Below are 16,841 nucleotides of genomic sequence, written 5' to 3'. Positions count from 1 at the left end.
ACTGGCTGCTCCACACAGCTGCGGTGGTTTCATTAGGAGAGGAATGGTCAATGGTGGAAAGTGTTATGGGGTGCTTGTTCTTTAATCTACTGTAATATCTGCTTCCACTGCAGTTCAGAGGGGAGTACTGTACTTTTTACTTATAAAATACCATACATTGTTAGATTAAACCAGTGGTTCACAATATTTTTGGTTTAGTGACCTTTAACCAGAAAGCAGAGTCTACTTACTGACGCTAGAAAGGTGGCAGGGTCCGCCAAATATAAACAAAGTAAAACAGTATGAAATTGCGTTGTTTAGTTTGTTTATTTAGTTTGTTTATTTAGTTTCTTTGGGCAAAAAAAAATCAAATAATGAAGATCCTTCTCTTCTGATTAAAAAAAAACTACAAAGCACACCTTTAAGTAGGATTTTAAATACAGGACTTTAACTTTAAGAGAATATTTTTACATCGTTGTGTTCGTACTTTTATTGAAGTAAATTGCTAGAATTCTTCTTACACCACTTGCAATGAATCCCATTAAATGCATGGTATGTAATTTTTGCAGCTAGTCTTTATTGTCAAACAACCACCATTGCCAAAGAAGAAGCCTCTTGGATGAGCGGTGAAACGGCTTTAAGAAACTGAAACACGTCCAGTTGCCTACAATACATCACTTATAATTACCAAGACCTGGATGACTGAAAACCTTCGTCAACGCACCATTGCCAATGATAATCTATGTGATGTGACTAGAGCAGAAATGTCCACGGACTATCGGTGTTTTAAAGTTTTATTCGCGTAACATTTAGTCTTGTTCGCTGACTTCTTTTCTCACTCTCTGACGACAAATGAAACGCACCGATACCTTGGATGAAATTATGATCGGCAACAGTCTTTTCAGTCACACTGGAATAAACACACTGCACAGTGTTCGTACTGAGGGCCGAACACACATGGACAAAAACACTGAGAGGGAAGTGAGAAGGAGGAAACACCTGCCTTGTCAATCAGAGGAGAGCCAAGACAACTTTGAGGTTAAAGTCTTGACAGTCCCTGAAAAGCATCCCGGCCGGCCGCCAAAGATTACAGCCTTACACTTATTGTGTCCCCCGCCCTATCATGCTATACATTTCACCACAGCCTCATCATGTTAACATGTGATGAAGTAACATGAGAGGAGATGTGATGCCCAGGCTGGGTGGTAATGTACACTGGGAATATTCCTTCGCTGTATGATGTTGTGTGCAGTGCCCCTAAACACACCCAAAGGTCAGGGTACAATACTATTTAAGCCCCCTTACTGACAGCGGTAAGCAGCAGGTGTTGAAATTTGTTTTCATGCCTCACACGGAGCAAATCTGGTATTATACGAGCCGGCGCTAAGCGGGTAGTTACACTTCATTAAAATTCTTCTTCTAATAGCAGTGAGATACTTTCTCGTGACAGGGAGTTATTTCCTATTAAGTTTTATCAATTAAGAGATGCCAGTTAGGGAGACCCCGAGGTCCGGCAGAGACAGCGAGCAGAGACTCACACATGACTCACGGCCTAAAGGAGAATAACACTTAATTTCAGCCTTCAAGCATTATCTGAATCTTTATTGCTTTTCATTTAGTGGACACTTATTACTGTCTGTGTTTGCTGATGTCAAGGGGATGAGAAAGAGGAATATTTGCCTGCACTGATGGAATGTAACTTACTACATGTACTTTTTGTACAATTTTGAGGTACTTTTACTTCACTTGAGTGTTTCCTTTTTCTACTACTTCCACTAGAAAATACTCCTGATACTTAAGTACATTTAATATCAGATACTTGAGATGTTTCCCTTCCACAACACACCTGATTCAAATGAATGGGTCGTTATCAGGCTTCAGGTTAATATCTAAAACTTGCTTTAAGACTTTTACTAAAGTACTATTTCACTTTAAGCAAAGTAATATTTTACCGTTTGGGTACTTTACTACCGTTTGGATAAGTATTTCACTCTATATTTCTGCTCCACTATATTTCAAAGGGAAAAAGTACAGATAACACTTAATAACCACCATTAAAGTAGCTGTTGGTGATAAACTTTGATTAAAATAAGTGTAAAATAACTTTATATTCCAACAGTAATCACTGTCTCTCCTCCTCCCGCTCATGCAGTAAAAGAGAAAATACATTTTCCGGTATCCCTGCCGAGGAACCATTAATAAGGCCCTGCCAGAGGATCTCAAGCGGCGTTCAGGCTCTTATAGACTTCTCACAGATTCAGGTAGAAGCCAGGCAAATTCAAGGCTTTAAAATGAAGCAGTAAAACCTAAAATCAGATCTAAATCTCAAAGGTAACCAGTGAAGGGCAGCAAGGAACGGAGTAATGTGGTTGCTTCTCTCTGTATGTGTTCAAAACCTGGCAGTGTAGCATTCCAGTGAGATGAATGGGACAATTTTATTTGTTCCATTGGCAGATTTACTTATTAAAAGCAAGAACAACACCTTGTATTTGTTATTTTTTCGGGTTTTTTGAAGGGGCAGTGATTGTCAGACTTAAGACTTAATACTTGATGATAAGACTGCAAACAGACACATGTACACGTGGAAGAGAGCAATCAAGTGAAAAACAGTGAATTGTTGAATCTCAAGGTTGAAGCTGAAGCACACTGAGATTTGTATTAAGGTTGCACTGCTACCCACCCTACATTAGATAAAGCAGGTAAAGGAAACTAAAGAGCGCTTACTCCTTTTAGCACTCATCAAAATCAGAGGTTACAAAATTAAGGATAGTAACACATAAACATTTGAATCATGTCCTATAAAAATAATTAAAACTACTAAGTGTTTAAGTACTTTCCAACGAGGTGAAACTTACAGACTGACCTTTTAATTTTTTTAATGCGGGTGATGAAAGCCGAATTAATGACTCAAATGTACTAATGTGCGCTCAATTAGTTACTTGAGACGACGGAAAAGCGCACACAGACCAGTTACAAGCTGTTATTTTCAAGCTCTGACCACATCAGCACTTCAGTACACTTTGCCCCAAGTTCTCTGCCAACGTGAACTTACAGCAGCTGCTGATTGATGGGATCTGGGATTGATGACAGCTTCCCAGTGAGGAGCTGGCTGCCATCTTAAACAGCGACGTCCCCCCCCACACTCCTCTGTACGGAAACAAACATCTACAGCTTGTGTCAGGGTCAGTTTTAGTTGTACTTTTAAAATCATGGTCATTGTTTGGCCAGAGGTCACCAAAGCGAAGCACAATGTACGTACGATATATGAATTCAGGCATCAGAAATATTCCAGAAAGGTGGGCCCCACCTTTGACCCCCACCTTTGACCCCCATTTCATCATTTCATATCTGTGTGTACCTCACGCACATGCTCGGTCCATGTGTACGTAAATGAGCATGCATACTTGGGATATACTGAGTATTCGCTTGTCTCCATCCATCTGATCCCTAGAAAGGATCAAGAGTTTCATGTGACAGGACCGGCCCTTTGGGTTGACGTTACATCCAACCAAAACTTATGCACATTCCCTCCCTCCCTCCGCTCATCTTTCCCCCCTCCCCGCTCATTTGAAAGTCCATAAGAGAGTCCCTCCAGAGACTCACGGGCACTATCACAAGACCTCACCGTCTGATGCCAAGCAGCACCGTGAGCGCAACCGGAATCATGCCCGTGCCCAAGAAAGCAGGTAAGAAAACATCCTCACCTGAGTGAAAGCATCGTCATTTATCACTGAGACTATAATACAGTTAGAGTTCGTAAATACATTAAAGGTGCATCATGAGGAGAAATTTTAGTCAGAAGAGACAGATCTTCATAGGCTGATTTCTTTATGCCTGATCAAAACAAAAAAAAGGTCCTATTTGGTAAGAAAAGTTGTTTTTTGAGTCTCATTCCCAACTCATCACATACTGATACTGTGGGACTGTGGGTCGGGTCACCGTCATCCCAAAGCATCTGTTTTTGAGACTCGAAAATCAACTTTTCTCACAAATATGTTTGTTTGACCTTAAAGGACAACATACTGTTTTAGTTTGTTTATATTTGGCGGACCCTGCCTCTTTAAATAAGGCACAGGTAAGCTGCATTTCTTCGCAAACATAGAAGTTAAAGTCTTTGTGATAACTTAATAAGTGTTTTTTATTCAATGATTCAAATTTGGAAACAACGTCTGAGTGAATGTTGCAGTATTTTCCGCTTTTGTGGCCTCTAACCTCACTGTCCAGTTAGTAGTTGCCCAGTTTTCTAGCATTTTCACATGTAAGATCACAATCGTCACATAGTTTGTTCCTTACTTTCTCTCTCTTTGTGCAACGCTGTTTGTATATTTCCAAATTACACATTGAGATCAATAACCATGTAATGACTAGAGGCTGTTCTGTGACTGCTTCAATCATTGCCTGTCAGAGTGTTTCATGACAAATTTATTACGTGTTTCATATGTTGTTTATTTGACGTTGTTAAGTTACCATGCTCATCATCCCTGAGAGTCAGCTCGGGCCAAACATCCCTCCTCACCTCGGCTTCTGCCAGTTTTTCGTCAACTCATTAATCATGTCAACAAAGAGCATAAAAGAGCCTCTGCCCAGGCAGTTACTCCCATCAATGTCATCCTCATCTGCAGTTTCCGAGCTCATATTTCTGTGTGACTTGTTTCTCTCCCTCCACGACATGATCAGCATGCTCTCATTGCCCCTTTCTGCAGATCTATCCTCACCCTCTTGCTTCCTTTGGATATTTCTGTTCCTACACAGTGTTTCCTATTCCATAACATCATCCATAACTCAGATCCCCCTCGGCCCCCCTTCCTATCTCCTGGCCCAAATGTTACTAATCCGTCCTCTGGCGGCCTCCATAATGAAGTGTGAATAGCTGCACAGTAATTCAAGTCCCATAACGTAAAAGCCCATCGTTTTATAAATGGCTGCTTGATTCTGTGGTTATGTAACATAAGGCATCCCGGACTGACTTCTTGTTAAGGAATCAGTACCATCAAAAGTCCACTTTGTCACCGCGACTAATAAACTAATGTGATTAGCTACTTTAAATACGCTAGACATGATTGAATAATGTATTTAATGTGGCAGGAACCCCATTTTTCTTTTTGCACTAGCCCTTTAAAAGCCTTTCCTTCTTCCTTTTTCCAGAATCCTCTTTCCTCCTTCCCATCTTTCTCCTCACATGCTTGCTCATCTTTCGCATGGCCCCCAGCAGGGAGGCTTGACAGGTACCAGAGGGATGACTCTGGGCTCAAGCCACCTCTGCTCATCTCTCACCATCGTCATCTCACTATCTTCTGATCTTGCTGTCTCAGTGGGATGTTCTGAACCTGATCTGCACAGATAATGTAGCTCTGTCCCACTGCGAGGGGAATCTGGGGAGGGGAGCGGCCCCTCTAAAACAAACAGCCCATCGGGAGGTGTGACATTGACCTTTAGGCGAGTTCTCGCTGAGCCGTTCACTCGTCAGGAGGATAAAACTCGTGTTTTATATCTTACCGTTGGCATGAATCCATCCCAAAATCACAGTTTATGCACTCATCAGTTTTTGCTTAAACTTCAACAGCTTCATCTAGATATTAATCCCTCCGCCCTTAAATATCTTACTGCCTCACGCCTCACCCTCACATCCCACTCTGTCTCCTCCATGTCTCTATTGCTGCGATGTCAAGCCATCAATCTTTCTGAGTATCTGTTTATCTCTGCGGGGCTTTCCTGTTGATCCCACCAAGCGTGGACAGGCATCCGCACAGGTTTAACCTCCACAGAGCAGCCGCAGAGCTGGCACATCTCCAATCACCCACCTCACTTACTGCCAGGCTGCATGATGATATCTCACTCCAAGGTTACATGAGGTTTTCACCCCGTTTCCCCTCAGACAGAAACCAGAAACATCTTGCAGATTCGTAGATGAATTTATTTACAGTGTTTCTCCGAACGTCTGTCCATCTTCTAATCCATCCTTACTAATTCCTCTTAATGCCTTGACTATTTTACAAGGCTTTCCTTTCATCGTGTCCCCATCTCACCTACTGCGTTCCTTTATGGACGAGATCAGGAAAGGAGGGGAAGAAAGACAGATGAAGTGATCTGTCAGCAGCGTCTTTCTGCTCCACCAATTTCCAACGATGACCGCGTGACCTTCACTCTTTCCCTCTTTGTCCTGCCAAGTCTGTCCTCATGCGCTCTGTCCATCTGCTGTTCAGCATTGTGCACACAGATGAACAATGGGTGCAGTCTTTTGAAGTCATAAATGATGGTGGAGTCAGTCAGGACATGTGGACAGTATCCAAACTCAAATCTCGTCTGTAATCGGACCCTTATCCTCAGTAGGGTCCAATTAATATTTCTGCATGCCCTGTCAATTATCAAATCATCAGGTCTTAGTGGCTTCAGCCAGGTAATGGTATTCCACATAATGGGCTCCTAGTGCACACAGTAATGCTGCGTATATTTAGATTTTTCATTAGTCTTTAAAGAAGGAGCTGTGGATCGCCGCCTTAGAAGCGAGCAGTTGAAAAAGTGGCCCAAACCCCACAACCCCTCCCAACGCATTAGCCACGCTTAAGAGAACGCAGGTTATACCAGACTCCCATTTATCCTCCTGGTTGTTATGTTGCTGACGTCCTCTGTGGCTGCCGGTCATCGCAGGCTGCGGAGGTTATTTTTCCTCGGACATGTGCCGGGATCCACCATCCCACCTGAAAGAGCTGACTCTCCTCTTCAGGCACATGGGCACCAGGACTGCCGAGGTCACAGACCAGCAGGCGCATTTTAAAAATAGAGTGGCAGGCGGTAGAGCGCATACCTCCTCCAAACAGTCCCCTTTAATTCAATCAAGCCTAATCCAATAGCAAACTCGATAGCCCTGCATCACTTTAAATGTTAAACCACCCATAACTGACTGATGTTAAGGATAGTTAGAAAAGATTTTGGATCCGTCCCTTTATCGGGATCCGCTTCAAAAGTTTTGTGGTAATCCATTCGGTAGTTTTTGAAAGTTAAAAAGCCCAATGTCTGCAAGAAGGGGAGCTCCTCTCTCCCACAGAAAACACTACACCTGAAACGCCTCGTCAGCAGTCCCGCCTTCAATTCTGTGACTTTGTGACATCACACTACGTCACCATGTCACTGTCATTTGCATAGTTTATGCCTCGTGGCCAGTTTAGCACATAGGAACTGATTTAGCGCAGCTGCTCTGTTGTTGTTAGTGGTGCTGGGTCAGGCGAGTGTGAGCTGACCAATCAGAGCAGGAGGGGGTCTTAAAGAGACAGGAGCTAAAACAGAGCGTTTCAGACAGAGGAGGAAAACTGTGAATACAATGTGTTTTTTGAGCATTAAAGCATGTAAACCTATTCTAGTAGTAACCCAAATTTGTCTTTTACTATCTACTCTGCTACATTTTGGAGGCAAATGTTAGACTTTTTACTACACAACTTTATTTAATAACTTTCATAAGTTACTTAACCATGTGATCTGGGGTTTTAATATTTTACTAATTCAACTCTTTCAATTGTATCTTCAATGTGCATTGGAACAAGCTGATGTAGACTAGATGTGTGATATTCTCAGACTGAGTGGGAAAATGCTATTCTCAACATTAAAGGAAAATATTACAGGGAAAGTCGGTGGTTAGTATACACAAATAGGTCTTAAATGAAGTGTAATGCATTCACAACACAGCCACGAGCTGTGTGGAAATCACAGTTAGAAGCAGCCTTATATGGAATCAGGCATATTGAGGCTGTTCTGTCTAATTTTGGCAATAGCTAAGGACACACAAATCAAGCTAATGTGATGATGTCACAGTCTGATAGGCGAGTAAGAATGATGAGGAGTTAGTTGTCAATGTGAAATGTGAGAAACGGTAACTTGAGTTGCACAGGAGGGTACCGGATCATGACCGGACCGGCCAGTGTTGGATCTCTGTTTTCTCTGAATGTCAGAAGACGCAGTGACTCACAAACTGAAGCAGGAACAAACGGACAGAGATTGTATACCAACCCAGGACATGACAAACATGCCCTCAGTGGTGTGAAGTGACAGCATCATACAGAAAGTGTATTCTTAGAACGAGACTCTTGCTGTCACTGGCCATGATGTGTGTCCTTAACAAATACATGCTCAGTCCTCAGGATTCCTTGTGTCGAAACCTAAACCTCGGCTGGCACGGGGAAATCATGAATCAGTGCTGAGCCGACATAGTGCACATGCTCCTCTGTGATCTACTGTATGGTGAGAGATGGATGTGATTTACTATAGGCAAATGGCAGCCTGATGGAGGAACTGATGAAGGGAGAGGCCTCAGAGAAAGATGAGAAGTGACTGGCTGGAGTTTACTGTGCCACCATATATAATGTTTTGTTGTGAGAAGATAAAACATATTCTATAATATCTCTCCGTCTTATACACAAATTGCAGGGAAATGACATATTTATGAATTATATTTTTCTTTTTCAGGAAGGAAAACCAGCAATGCTGCAGAAGGTAAAGAGCAACATGTTGGGAAACCACCAAAGGATAATGAGAACTGTGTAAAGACTTTTATTATCCACTCATTATAAAGTTTGGTCTCTAATTCTCTTACTGTCTGTCCTGTGTGTCACTTCAGTTACTCTGCCGCCGTATGAGCCAAATGTCCCTGAACCAACCACCAGGGCTGAGTTCATGAAATGTAAGGCTTTGTTTGTTATTAAATGAAGCTATTAATGAAAACTAGTGCACTAAAATATGTGGTCTTTTGTGTGCCAAGGTAAATATAATACATTAATCCAGTAATAATAAAATAATTTAAACAACTTAGAAAGAATATATTTCAAATTAATCCGCACTTGAGTGTTGTCTTTAATCCTTTTTGATTTGCTATTGTTCTTTATATCCGTTCGTTCTGTAAAATTCACCTTTCTGTTTGTATTTGTTCCCTCTCCACTCTCTCAGACTGGGTCCCCATCTCTCTGGATGATAAAACTGCACAGAAGATGTTGTGGATTTCAGAGGCCGCGTCCAAGGTGGCCCGTACATCAGATGCAGCCTGCCCGTATCCCAACAGGCCCGAGAGATATGAACACGCACCACAGGTAGTCCTGGCTGTACTGAAACAGTGTTGTTGGGCAGGTTTAGCCACATCTCATCTTACCAGTCTAGTCCAGTGGTTCTCAGCCTAAAGGTCGGGTCTCCCTAAAGGGTCACAAGATAAATCTGACGGGTCGTAAGATGACTAACCGGAGAGAAAAGACATACATATTATTTCTAGGGACTCATTTTTTGTAAATTTTGGACTGTAGCTCATGTTATTTCCTGTTCAGGTGCTGTGTAAGGAGAGTCTGCTGGGCCATCGAGGCTACTGGGAGGTGGACTTCGACGGCTGGGTTGTGATCGGGTTGATCTGTGAGAAGGCGCCTCGCAAGGCCTCTGACGGGCCCTGCGGCCTCGGGGAGAACACCGGCTCCTGGGGCGCCGGCTGGTCTGGATCCTGCTACCAAGTGTGGCACAACGGCGAGAACGTGGACGTCCAGCTCCCCCTGACCTCCACTTTGGGCGTCTACATCGACCAGCCCGCCGGCATCATCAAGTTCCTCTTGGTGGAGGGAGAGGGCGAGAAGGAGGTGCGGCTGATTCACAAGTTCAAAGCCAACATCCAGGAGAAGGTTTTCCCCGGGTTCTGGGTTGGCACAAATTCGTTCTGCCTTATTCGGAAAAGGGATCAGTGACACGGCGGAGGGTTTAGCGTGCAGGGGGAGGAAGGGGGTGAAGGAGTGTAAATTTAAGATGGTGTCAGGAGGGGGATGGCAAGGCTGTGATGATTGGGGAACAAGTGTTGGAGTTGGAAGGCAGAACTAAAGCACGTCGTGACATCTTTGTGGATTATATTTGCGTTCTCTAATGCATGAAGAAAGCTTATCATTTCATAATATATCCAAAGATGCCTAATTGTTTTACTATTATTGTGTATCTATTTATGTATTTTATTTAGCTTAGATTTTAGGCAAAGTCTTGTTTGTTTTTGTAACATGCAGGACTTGCATGTACTGGTGTGCTTGTTTAACTTAAGAGCCTGTATGTTTTTTTAATGTGAGGAATGTAGTCAATAAATTAAACTGTAAATGCATCATTTCTGTGTGATCCTACATCTACAGTAGAGTGCTGACGCCCTCTAGAGGCCATTCACAACATTGCATCCTCACACATAATTCCACAAAGAGTCCTTTTCATCTCTTGGTGTTGCTCCTTTATTTCAAACAAAAAAGTACTTTTAACGGAACATTTATTTGTTTCTGAAATGTCAGAGATGGACATTTGTTCCTTTCAAATTCAACCCATCGTTCTCTCTCTCTCTCACACACAAACAGACTCATTCATTCACTCATCTCAACCAGATCTCTGGAGCAAAAAAAAAAAAGAAAGAAGAAAACAACAAACCATCCCCTATAACTCCGCATCAATTTACAATCATTCTATCAGTCAGTCATTCATTGGCAAAAGTAAAAGTACAAATAGGCATGTTATGAGGAGGTGCTGGTGTCCTCCGCTCACATTTTTTTGAAAAGCCACAAGCTTCATGTTAACCATTTCTCTGGTTTCTACCCCTTTAAGAGATATTGTTTGTTTGTTTTTTTTAAATGGGGGTGGTGACAACAACTGGCCTGTTGGTCAACTTACCCATGAACAACAGGATCATGCAGAGAAAACATCCACGTGGTTCAGGGAGATCACTGGCTCCGTGCGTCATGCTAAAACCTTAGCATTAAATGTGCTGAACAACAGCAGGTAGCTAGGAAGAGGTTAGCGTATCTTAGCTTAGCTTAAAGACTGGAAGCAGGGAAAACAGTTAGCCGGGCTTCCTCTGAAGTTCATAAATAGGCCCTACCAACATGTTTATAGCTCACTAATTAACCAGTACACATGTGGAAATGTAAAAACAACTATTTTTACTGGGAGTTTACACTTTGTGAGTATTTTTTCTTAGCAAACAACACCAAGGAGCAGTGACCTCCTTGTTTTTGTTTGTAGAATGAGGTTAGCAGGGACAAGCATAATTTCAAAAACAGGCCACATCAGTGTCCTTCTTGTAATACTGAGTTGTCAATAAACTGTAAAAATACCATCGCTGGTAGTTAAATCTTAAGAAAATCCAATGGTAACACCAATACAATCAATTAAATTGCATTAAAAAGGAGCTAGTTTGTATCTTGTTTAATGATTTTGCTCCAAGTATGTAACTTCGCAAATTTAGGGGATTTCAATATTGTGAAGGATAGTCAAATCAGAATAACAGGGGGGGGAACTTGTTCTTCCCGTACAGTCAAAGATGCTGGGTGGATGGATAAACTGTTGTTGTCAAGAAACAGTTATAGGACTTAACTCCCTGTAAAACCAAACTCGTTATTTTACATCCTGTTTAATGTTCAGATTGAAAAATTATTATAGTTAAAGGGTAGTTTCAACCCAAAATGAAAATTCAGTCATTATCTACCCATCCCCATGTCGATGAAAAGTGAGTGAATTTCTGAAGTCCTCAAAACATTTCTGGAGCTTCACAGCAAAACAGTGTTGCAGCGTCCTCCTAAACAACTCAAGTAAATGGGGACTTGTTTTAAAACACACAAAAAACCAACCCAAGAATATAATATATATAAAATGGCTCCTTACAGCTCGTCCAGTGTGATCCAAGTCTTCGGAAGCCCTGAAATCTCAAATAGACTTGAACAGACGCTATTTACACCCTTTATAAAGCCAAAATATTCACTGTAGCTGCTAAGCTGACAGCGTTAGCACGCAACCTGTCTCAAGTGGGTGCACAAGCTCAAAAATGCATCAGAGTCATTTCAAATCACTTTGGGATCTCGCTTTCAGAGACCGGAACTGCGCCGGACGAGTCGTATGGAGCCATTTAATGTTTTTGTTTATTGCCGTTTTTCACGTTTCAAAACACGTCCCCATCTACTTCAGTTGTGGGCGAACTTAAATTGGAAGGTGAAGTTTTTAACTTTGGAGATGAGACGAGCCGTTTCCCTCTGCTTCCAGTCGAGTGCTAAGCTAAGCTAATCATTTCCCAAATCACTTTTTCTAATTTAATCCTCAGAAAGAAATGTTTAAACTACGCTAATTTCAAATCGTGTTTCAGAGAAGTGACCAAACACTTTGCCATACATTTTTTTAAGATAGCATAGCATTTAGCTTCAGAGCTACACATTGCGATAATGTCTGCTAGCACTAGCACGTAACACCAGAGCCAATGATCAACCCGCTGCAGGTGGCTGTTCCCCTGAGTTCTCATCACTTCATAGGTAATTTAACCAATCCACACACAAGGTTTGTAACAATTAACAATTGGCCGTGCCAGTTAAACCACTATACACCCTGTTTTAGTGTCCTTGTTGGTCAGTGCAGTGGGTCACTACACGCACATCTCGAGGTCCTGGTGTAGTGTTGTGGCATGTGTAGTAGCTAGTGTTGTGAAATGTGTAGTGATGAGGAGGGAGGGGGGGCATAGTGTTGAAAATGTCATTAGTATTCATAACAACATTTCTTTTTGTCAGTTACTCCTCAAAGCATGTGCCGTTAATTTTGGTTAGTGAGAAATAAATGGAGGTAAACTAGCTTTTACACTGTTTCACATACTGTACGCCACATCTGCCAGACAATCCAGCTCTCCTCCCGTCGTCACAACTTCTCTCCACATTTCCACAATCTCTCCCGATTCTCTCCCTCTATCCCTTTCTCTTTCTTTCCACTCACACTCTCGCTCTCTCTCTCAGTGCTTGAGGGAGAAGTCCCCTGTGTTGAGACGGGGCCGAGGCAGGGCCCCAAACATTTCTGTCCCATCGGTGGCTCCAGGGGCCAGGAGGGCCTTCATACTAGCGGCGATGTGCTCCAAGTCGGCACAGCCCACCTGAAAGACAAAATATGTAGAACTGAATGTCTTTGACAAGCTTTTATAAAAGGTGGTGACATCTGGAAAGAAATGGAGATAAAGTTTCTTCTGTTTCCATGCGGTAGGTTTTTTTCTGAACTCTCACCTCTTAGGAAATGGTGACTGACCCTCTGAAATATTTTTTCTGAAAATATTTGCCCAGCACGACCTCGCACAAATGTCACACGTATTTTTGCGGTCACATGAACTGAGCCGTCGTGGCCGTTAGTTGATGCATCAGAATACTGAGAACACAATAGTCTTCTTTGTCCGCGTCTTTAGACAGCATGGAATATGTCAGGATCAACTGACACCAAAAAAACATAAGAACAACATCCAGCTTCCATCTCTTTTTTCTAACTTTCAGGATGTCTGCTTTGAATTTAAACCAGGCTGATGGAAGCTGGTTAAATATTTGGAAGTTAAATCTTAAATTAACGAGCGTGTCTGATGAAATGACAAGTGCTTCGTGCTATTTTGTATCGCATGAATAAACTATTGAATGAATAGAGGGTTCGCTTAATAACGGTTTTACAGCAAAGTTTGCTAGTTCTGCTGCCAGAGCAGAAAAGCACAAATAATTCATGAAAACTGACCGAAATGTTTTATTTTTAATTGATTGCGCTAACTAACTGTATGCAGCTTTTATTTATTATTTATTACTTTTTATTTTCTAATTTTTATCTCACCGAGTCTTAAAAGATTGAATCCTCAGAAAGTCCCCTCATGTTATCAGAAACATTGTGCCGTTGTTGGCGTGGCAAATTATCTCTGCATTTGCTATAAATTCAGATTAACATCCATCTCTTGAGCTGACTGTCATATCGGGAGGTGAAGGGGACGCACCACGCGAAGGCTGCTGAGCCAGTGACGACAGTTCAAGACTGAGTTTCAACATTTGTAAGCATGGCATCCCTAGAAAATTTTACAGGGACCTCAGGTCCATTTCCTGCTGCATTGGTGGCAACAAACACCGGATATTTTTGATGAAAAGTCGAGACGTCTCCGCTAATGTTGGTGGCGACAAAACCGGGTGTTTTTGAAGAGACCTTGGGAAATCACCAGGCATTGTTGTGGTGACCAAAACCAGTATTTTAAGGCAAAACACAATCTTTGGTTGGGGATTGGGTTGCCATCCTTTAATGTAAACGGTTATGTGCTCACCCGTTCTCCACTGCTGCTGTCTCCTTGAGCGGATCTGTTTCCTCTACAGCCCCACACAGGCACAGACACAGGCAGCGAGCGGGCCAGAGCCATGGGGTGAGCGTGACGGGACACAGAATGACCCATCGCCATGCCGCGAGTTGGCGGAGGAGCATCCTCGCTCAGAGATCCTAGGACGGGCAGAAGATGTATGAGGATAATGCGCTAAATGTGACTACTTTCAGTCAGCAATCCAAAATCTTACCATCAGTGCTCTCCTCTTCCCCGTCGGACTCGAAGAACGGCTCACAGTCCCGGGACAGAGAGTCCTCGTCCATGGAGAAGACACCTGAAGCGAGATGACCAGAAAGCCTCAGACTTGATGCACATAAAACTATTTAAAAACACAGATGAACTGCGTTGCTCCTCACCAGCGCTTTCGTTCCCGTATGGTCTCCTCTCATCCATGTCTTCCTCCTCTTCCTCGTCCTCACACTCTTCTTCCAAATCCTCAATCCCAGACCTCTGTCTCTCCCGCTCGGCCTCCAGCGTACTCTTCTCCCGTTCCCTCTCTCCGTTACCGTTCTGCCCGTCTCCCTGCCCGGTCACAGCTCCTGAGCTGTAGATGGACGGGTAGCTTTGGGAATACAGCCTGCCGTTGGGGCTGACTCCACCTACGCCGCCGTCTCCTGTAAAGCCCTAGTACAACAACAACAACAAATCTGTCTTATTATGGAAGAGAACTTTTTGAACGCCTGTTACAGGACGGAGTACACGCAGGCCACTCACCCCCCTGTGTCCCGGGTCCGAGGTCAGGTCAACCACCAGCTTTGTTCCTCCCTCCCCCCCTGAGTGGCGTGTGTGCTTTTGGGCTGTTAGCATGGTGGTGGAGTGCAGCACGCCGATGTCGTCCATGTAGCGGCGCGCCGACTCGGCCAGAAACCCTTGACCCCATACATTATAGGAGAAATCACACTCCTTAGGAAAGGCACTGCTGCTCTCCCGTTTCCTCCTCCCATCTCCGTCTCCAGCCGACAGCCGGAACTTCTTACAGGCTGTGAGTATGGCCAGGTCGCAGCCAGACTTTTGGCAGTACGTTTCCGCAGCAGAAAGTAGCGCCAGCCAGCTCTCTTTGTGGTTGTCTGGGATCTCGGGCTCGGATGTCTGGTTGATGGAGGCCATAATGGTGCTGAGGACTGTTTGCAGCTTTCTTAAACGAACTGACTTGATGAAATAATGCTGATGATCGATGGGAAGGGGGGCACCAAACTTAATAGAGTGTCGACAGGTAACTTTGGTAGCTGAGGTTCATCCGACTTTGCTCAAACTGTTGAAAAAAATCTCTTCACTTCTGTTCCTTCTGTCCTGCTGGTGTACGGTTTGTTTTTGCACTGGTGAGGATGCGGGGGGGGCGAATAATGATCTGTCAGGTAGAGAGGCACTGGGTGACTTTACGATATGATATATAGGGAGGTGTCCTTACACACTGGAGAGCCAGGGGAGAGAAGAGATGTTGTCAAGTTGCTGGTGATACCTGGAAAACACAAAACACAATCAAGGTTAGCGTTTAAAATGGCAAGGCATGTCAGATGTTGTAGACGTGTGATCAACCTTGTCTGGGAGTTGATGAATTGAGAGTGATTGCACGTTTAAACACGTGCAGATGACATACAAAAACAACTTAATCTGTCCAGCGACTGTCCCAGACGTCTGTAAGCTGACTGACAACAAGCTATGCTAACTACTGTAGCTACTGTAGCTACTGTAACGTTAGCTGTGGCTGTTGTAATCACCCTCCTCTCTATTGATCCGTGTTTGCAGTCGCGTCTGTCTCGGTTAAACTGCATGCTACGGGCTTTTCTGCACGGCGGCTGTCCTCGCTGCAGCTGCTGTTGTTGATCTTGTTGTTTATTCAGTGTTGTGTGCAGCCTCCTCATGATGGACCCACACTTCACCTCCATTTTTCAGCCTTTAGCAGGAGCCGCGACGCGCGTGTACAAATGACAGACGTGGAGGAAGACGTTCACCCACCTGTTCAGTTTCTTTCTTTCACGTTTCCTGATGTCTTTCAACCCCTCGCTTTGCCTCTTTTTGTCTTACGTGTTGAAACCTTCTCCAACGGGTTCTCTCCCCTTGCTAGGCTCTACACCAGCAGCAAGTCAGCAAGGATTATTAATGGCTTTTCCGGTTGAGTCTTTCAAAATAAAAGCCGGTCCAATAAACAAGATTATGTACCTCAGATACAAAGCTACACTATGAGTAAGCTATTCTCCAAATGAGGTATGTGTGGATAATAATAATAATAATAATAATAATAATAATGATAATAATAAGTTTATTTGTATACCACTTAGCACAAAAACCACCAAGTTACAGTGTAATTAAACAGAAAAAAACTAAACAAAAAATATAACCACCTTGATAGGAAAGACTTTTGATAAAAATACGTTTTTACACGTGATTTAAAAATAATTGGTTATTAGTTAATAGCTTAACAAATAGATATTTACAGCATTTTGTTCTCCCAAGGGGATCATGGTATCATTCCCATGAGTTGCCAGATGGTTGTGGAGAAAATAATACCAAAATAATAGTTTTTGCATTAAATTGCTTGAACTAGTGATATAATTTGCCTTAGAATAGATATTATCTATGTACACTAACTTGATTTTTTTAGGTTGATTCACAGGACATTTCAAAATAAGTATACATTTAGTAAAAATTTGGACCCTTAAAATTAAGCGACACATTTTTATGAGTTGGATACATTAATGTTGATATACAATAATGTAAACACAGTCTGTGTGTA

The 16,841-nt window shown here is 42.9% G+C and overlaps 2 protein-coding genes across 2 annotated transcripts; one reads left to right on the top strand and one right to left on the bottom strand.

The window, feature by feature from the left end:
* Positions 1 to 3,607: 3,607 nt before the first annotated feature.
* LOC311267608 (tripartite motif-containing protein 16-like protein) lies at positions 3,608 to 10,064 on the top strand. The gene is made up of 5 exons (XM_084370764.1): positions 3,608 to 3,665; positions 8,437 to 8,463; positions 8,588 to 8,650; positions 8,914 to 9,053; positions 9,282 to 10,064. The coding sequence occupies exons 1-5, from the start codon at positions 3,611 to 3,613 to the stop codon at positions 9,684 to 9,686; spliced, it is 690 nt and encodes a 229-aa protein (XP_084226890.1). The 5' UTR covers positions 3,608 to 3,610; the 3' UTR covers positions 9,687 to 10,064.
* Positions 10,065 to 10,581: 517 nt separating this feature from the next.
* Positions 10,582 to 16,189, bottom strand: akt1s1 (AKT1 substrate 1 (proline-rich)). The gene is made up of 6 exons (XM_084372029.1): positions 16,064 to 16,189; positions 14,822 to 15,566; positions 14,464 to 14,731; positions 14,298 to 14,381; positions 14,054 to 14,223; positions 10,582 to 12,868 (listed from the first exon to the last, which is right to left on the bottom strand). The coding sequence occupies exons 2-6, from the start codon at positions 15,212 to 15,214 to the stop codon at positions 12,731 to 12,733; spliced, it is 1,053 nt and encodes a 350-aa protein (XP_084228155.1). The 5' UTR covers positions 15,215 to 15,566; positions 16,064 to 16,189; the 3' UTR covers positions 10,582 to 12,730.
* Positions 16,190 to 16,841: the final 652 nt, after the last annotated feature.

The sequence above is a fragment of the Pagrus pagrus genome (genome assembly GCF_965226575.1).
Source record: "Pagrus pagrus genome assembly, chromosome: 13".
NCBI lineage: Eukaryota > Metazoa > Chordata > Actinopteri > Spariformes > Sparidae > Pagrus > Pagrus pagrus.
Note: the sequence above shows the minus strand (reverse complement) of the source record. Positions and strands in the feature narration are given on the sequence as shown.

Bases quoted from the DNA above. Each gene is read 5' to 3' on its own strand.
- LOC311267608 (XM_084370764.1), top strand. From the start codon at position 3,611: ATGCCAAGCAGCACCGTGAGCGCAACCGGAATCATGCCCGTGCCCAAG. The intron at 8,464-8,587 runs GTAAAGAGCAAC...GTGTCACTTCAG, and splicing joins AACCAGCAATGCTGCAGAAG to TTACTCTGCCGCCGTATGAG. The intron at 9,054-9,281 runs GTAGTCCTGGCT...TTTCCTGTTCAG, and splicing joins GATATGAACACGCACCACAG to GTGCTGTGTAAGGAGAGTCT.
- akt1s1 (XM_084372029.1), bottom strand. From the start codon at position 15,214: ATGGCCTCCATCAACCAGACATCCGAGCCCGAGATCCCAGACAACCAC. The intron at 14,732-14,821 runs GTGAGTGGCCTG...TTGTTGTACTAG, and splicing joins CGGACCCGGGACACAGGGGG to GGCTTTACAGGAGACGGCGG. The intron at 12,869-14,053 runs GTGAGCACATAA...TTTGTCTTTCAG, and splicing joins ACAGCAGCAGTGGAGAACGG to GTGGGCTGTGCCGACTTGGA.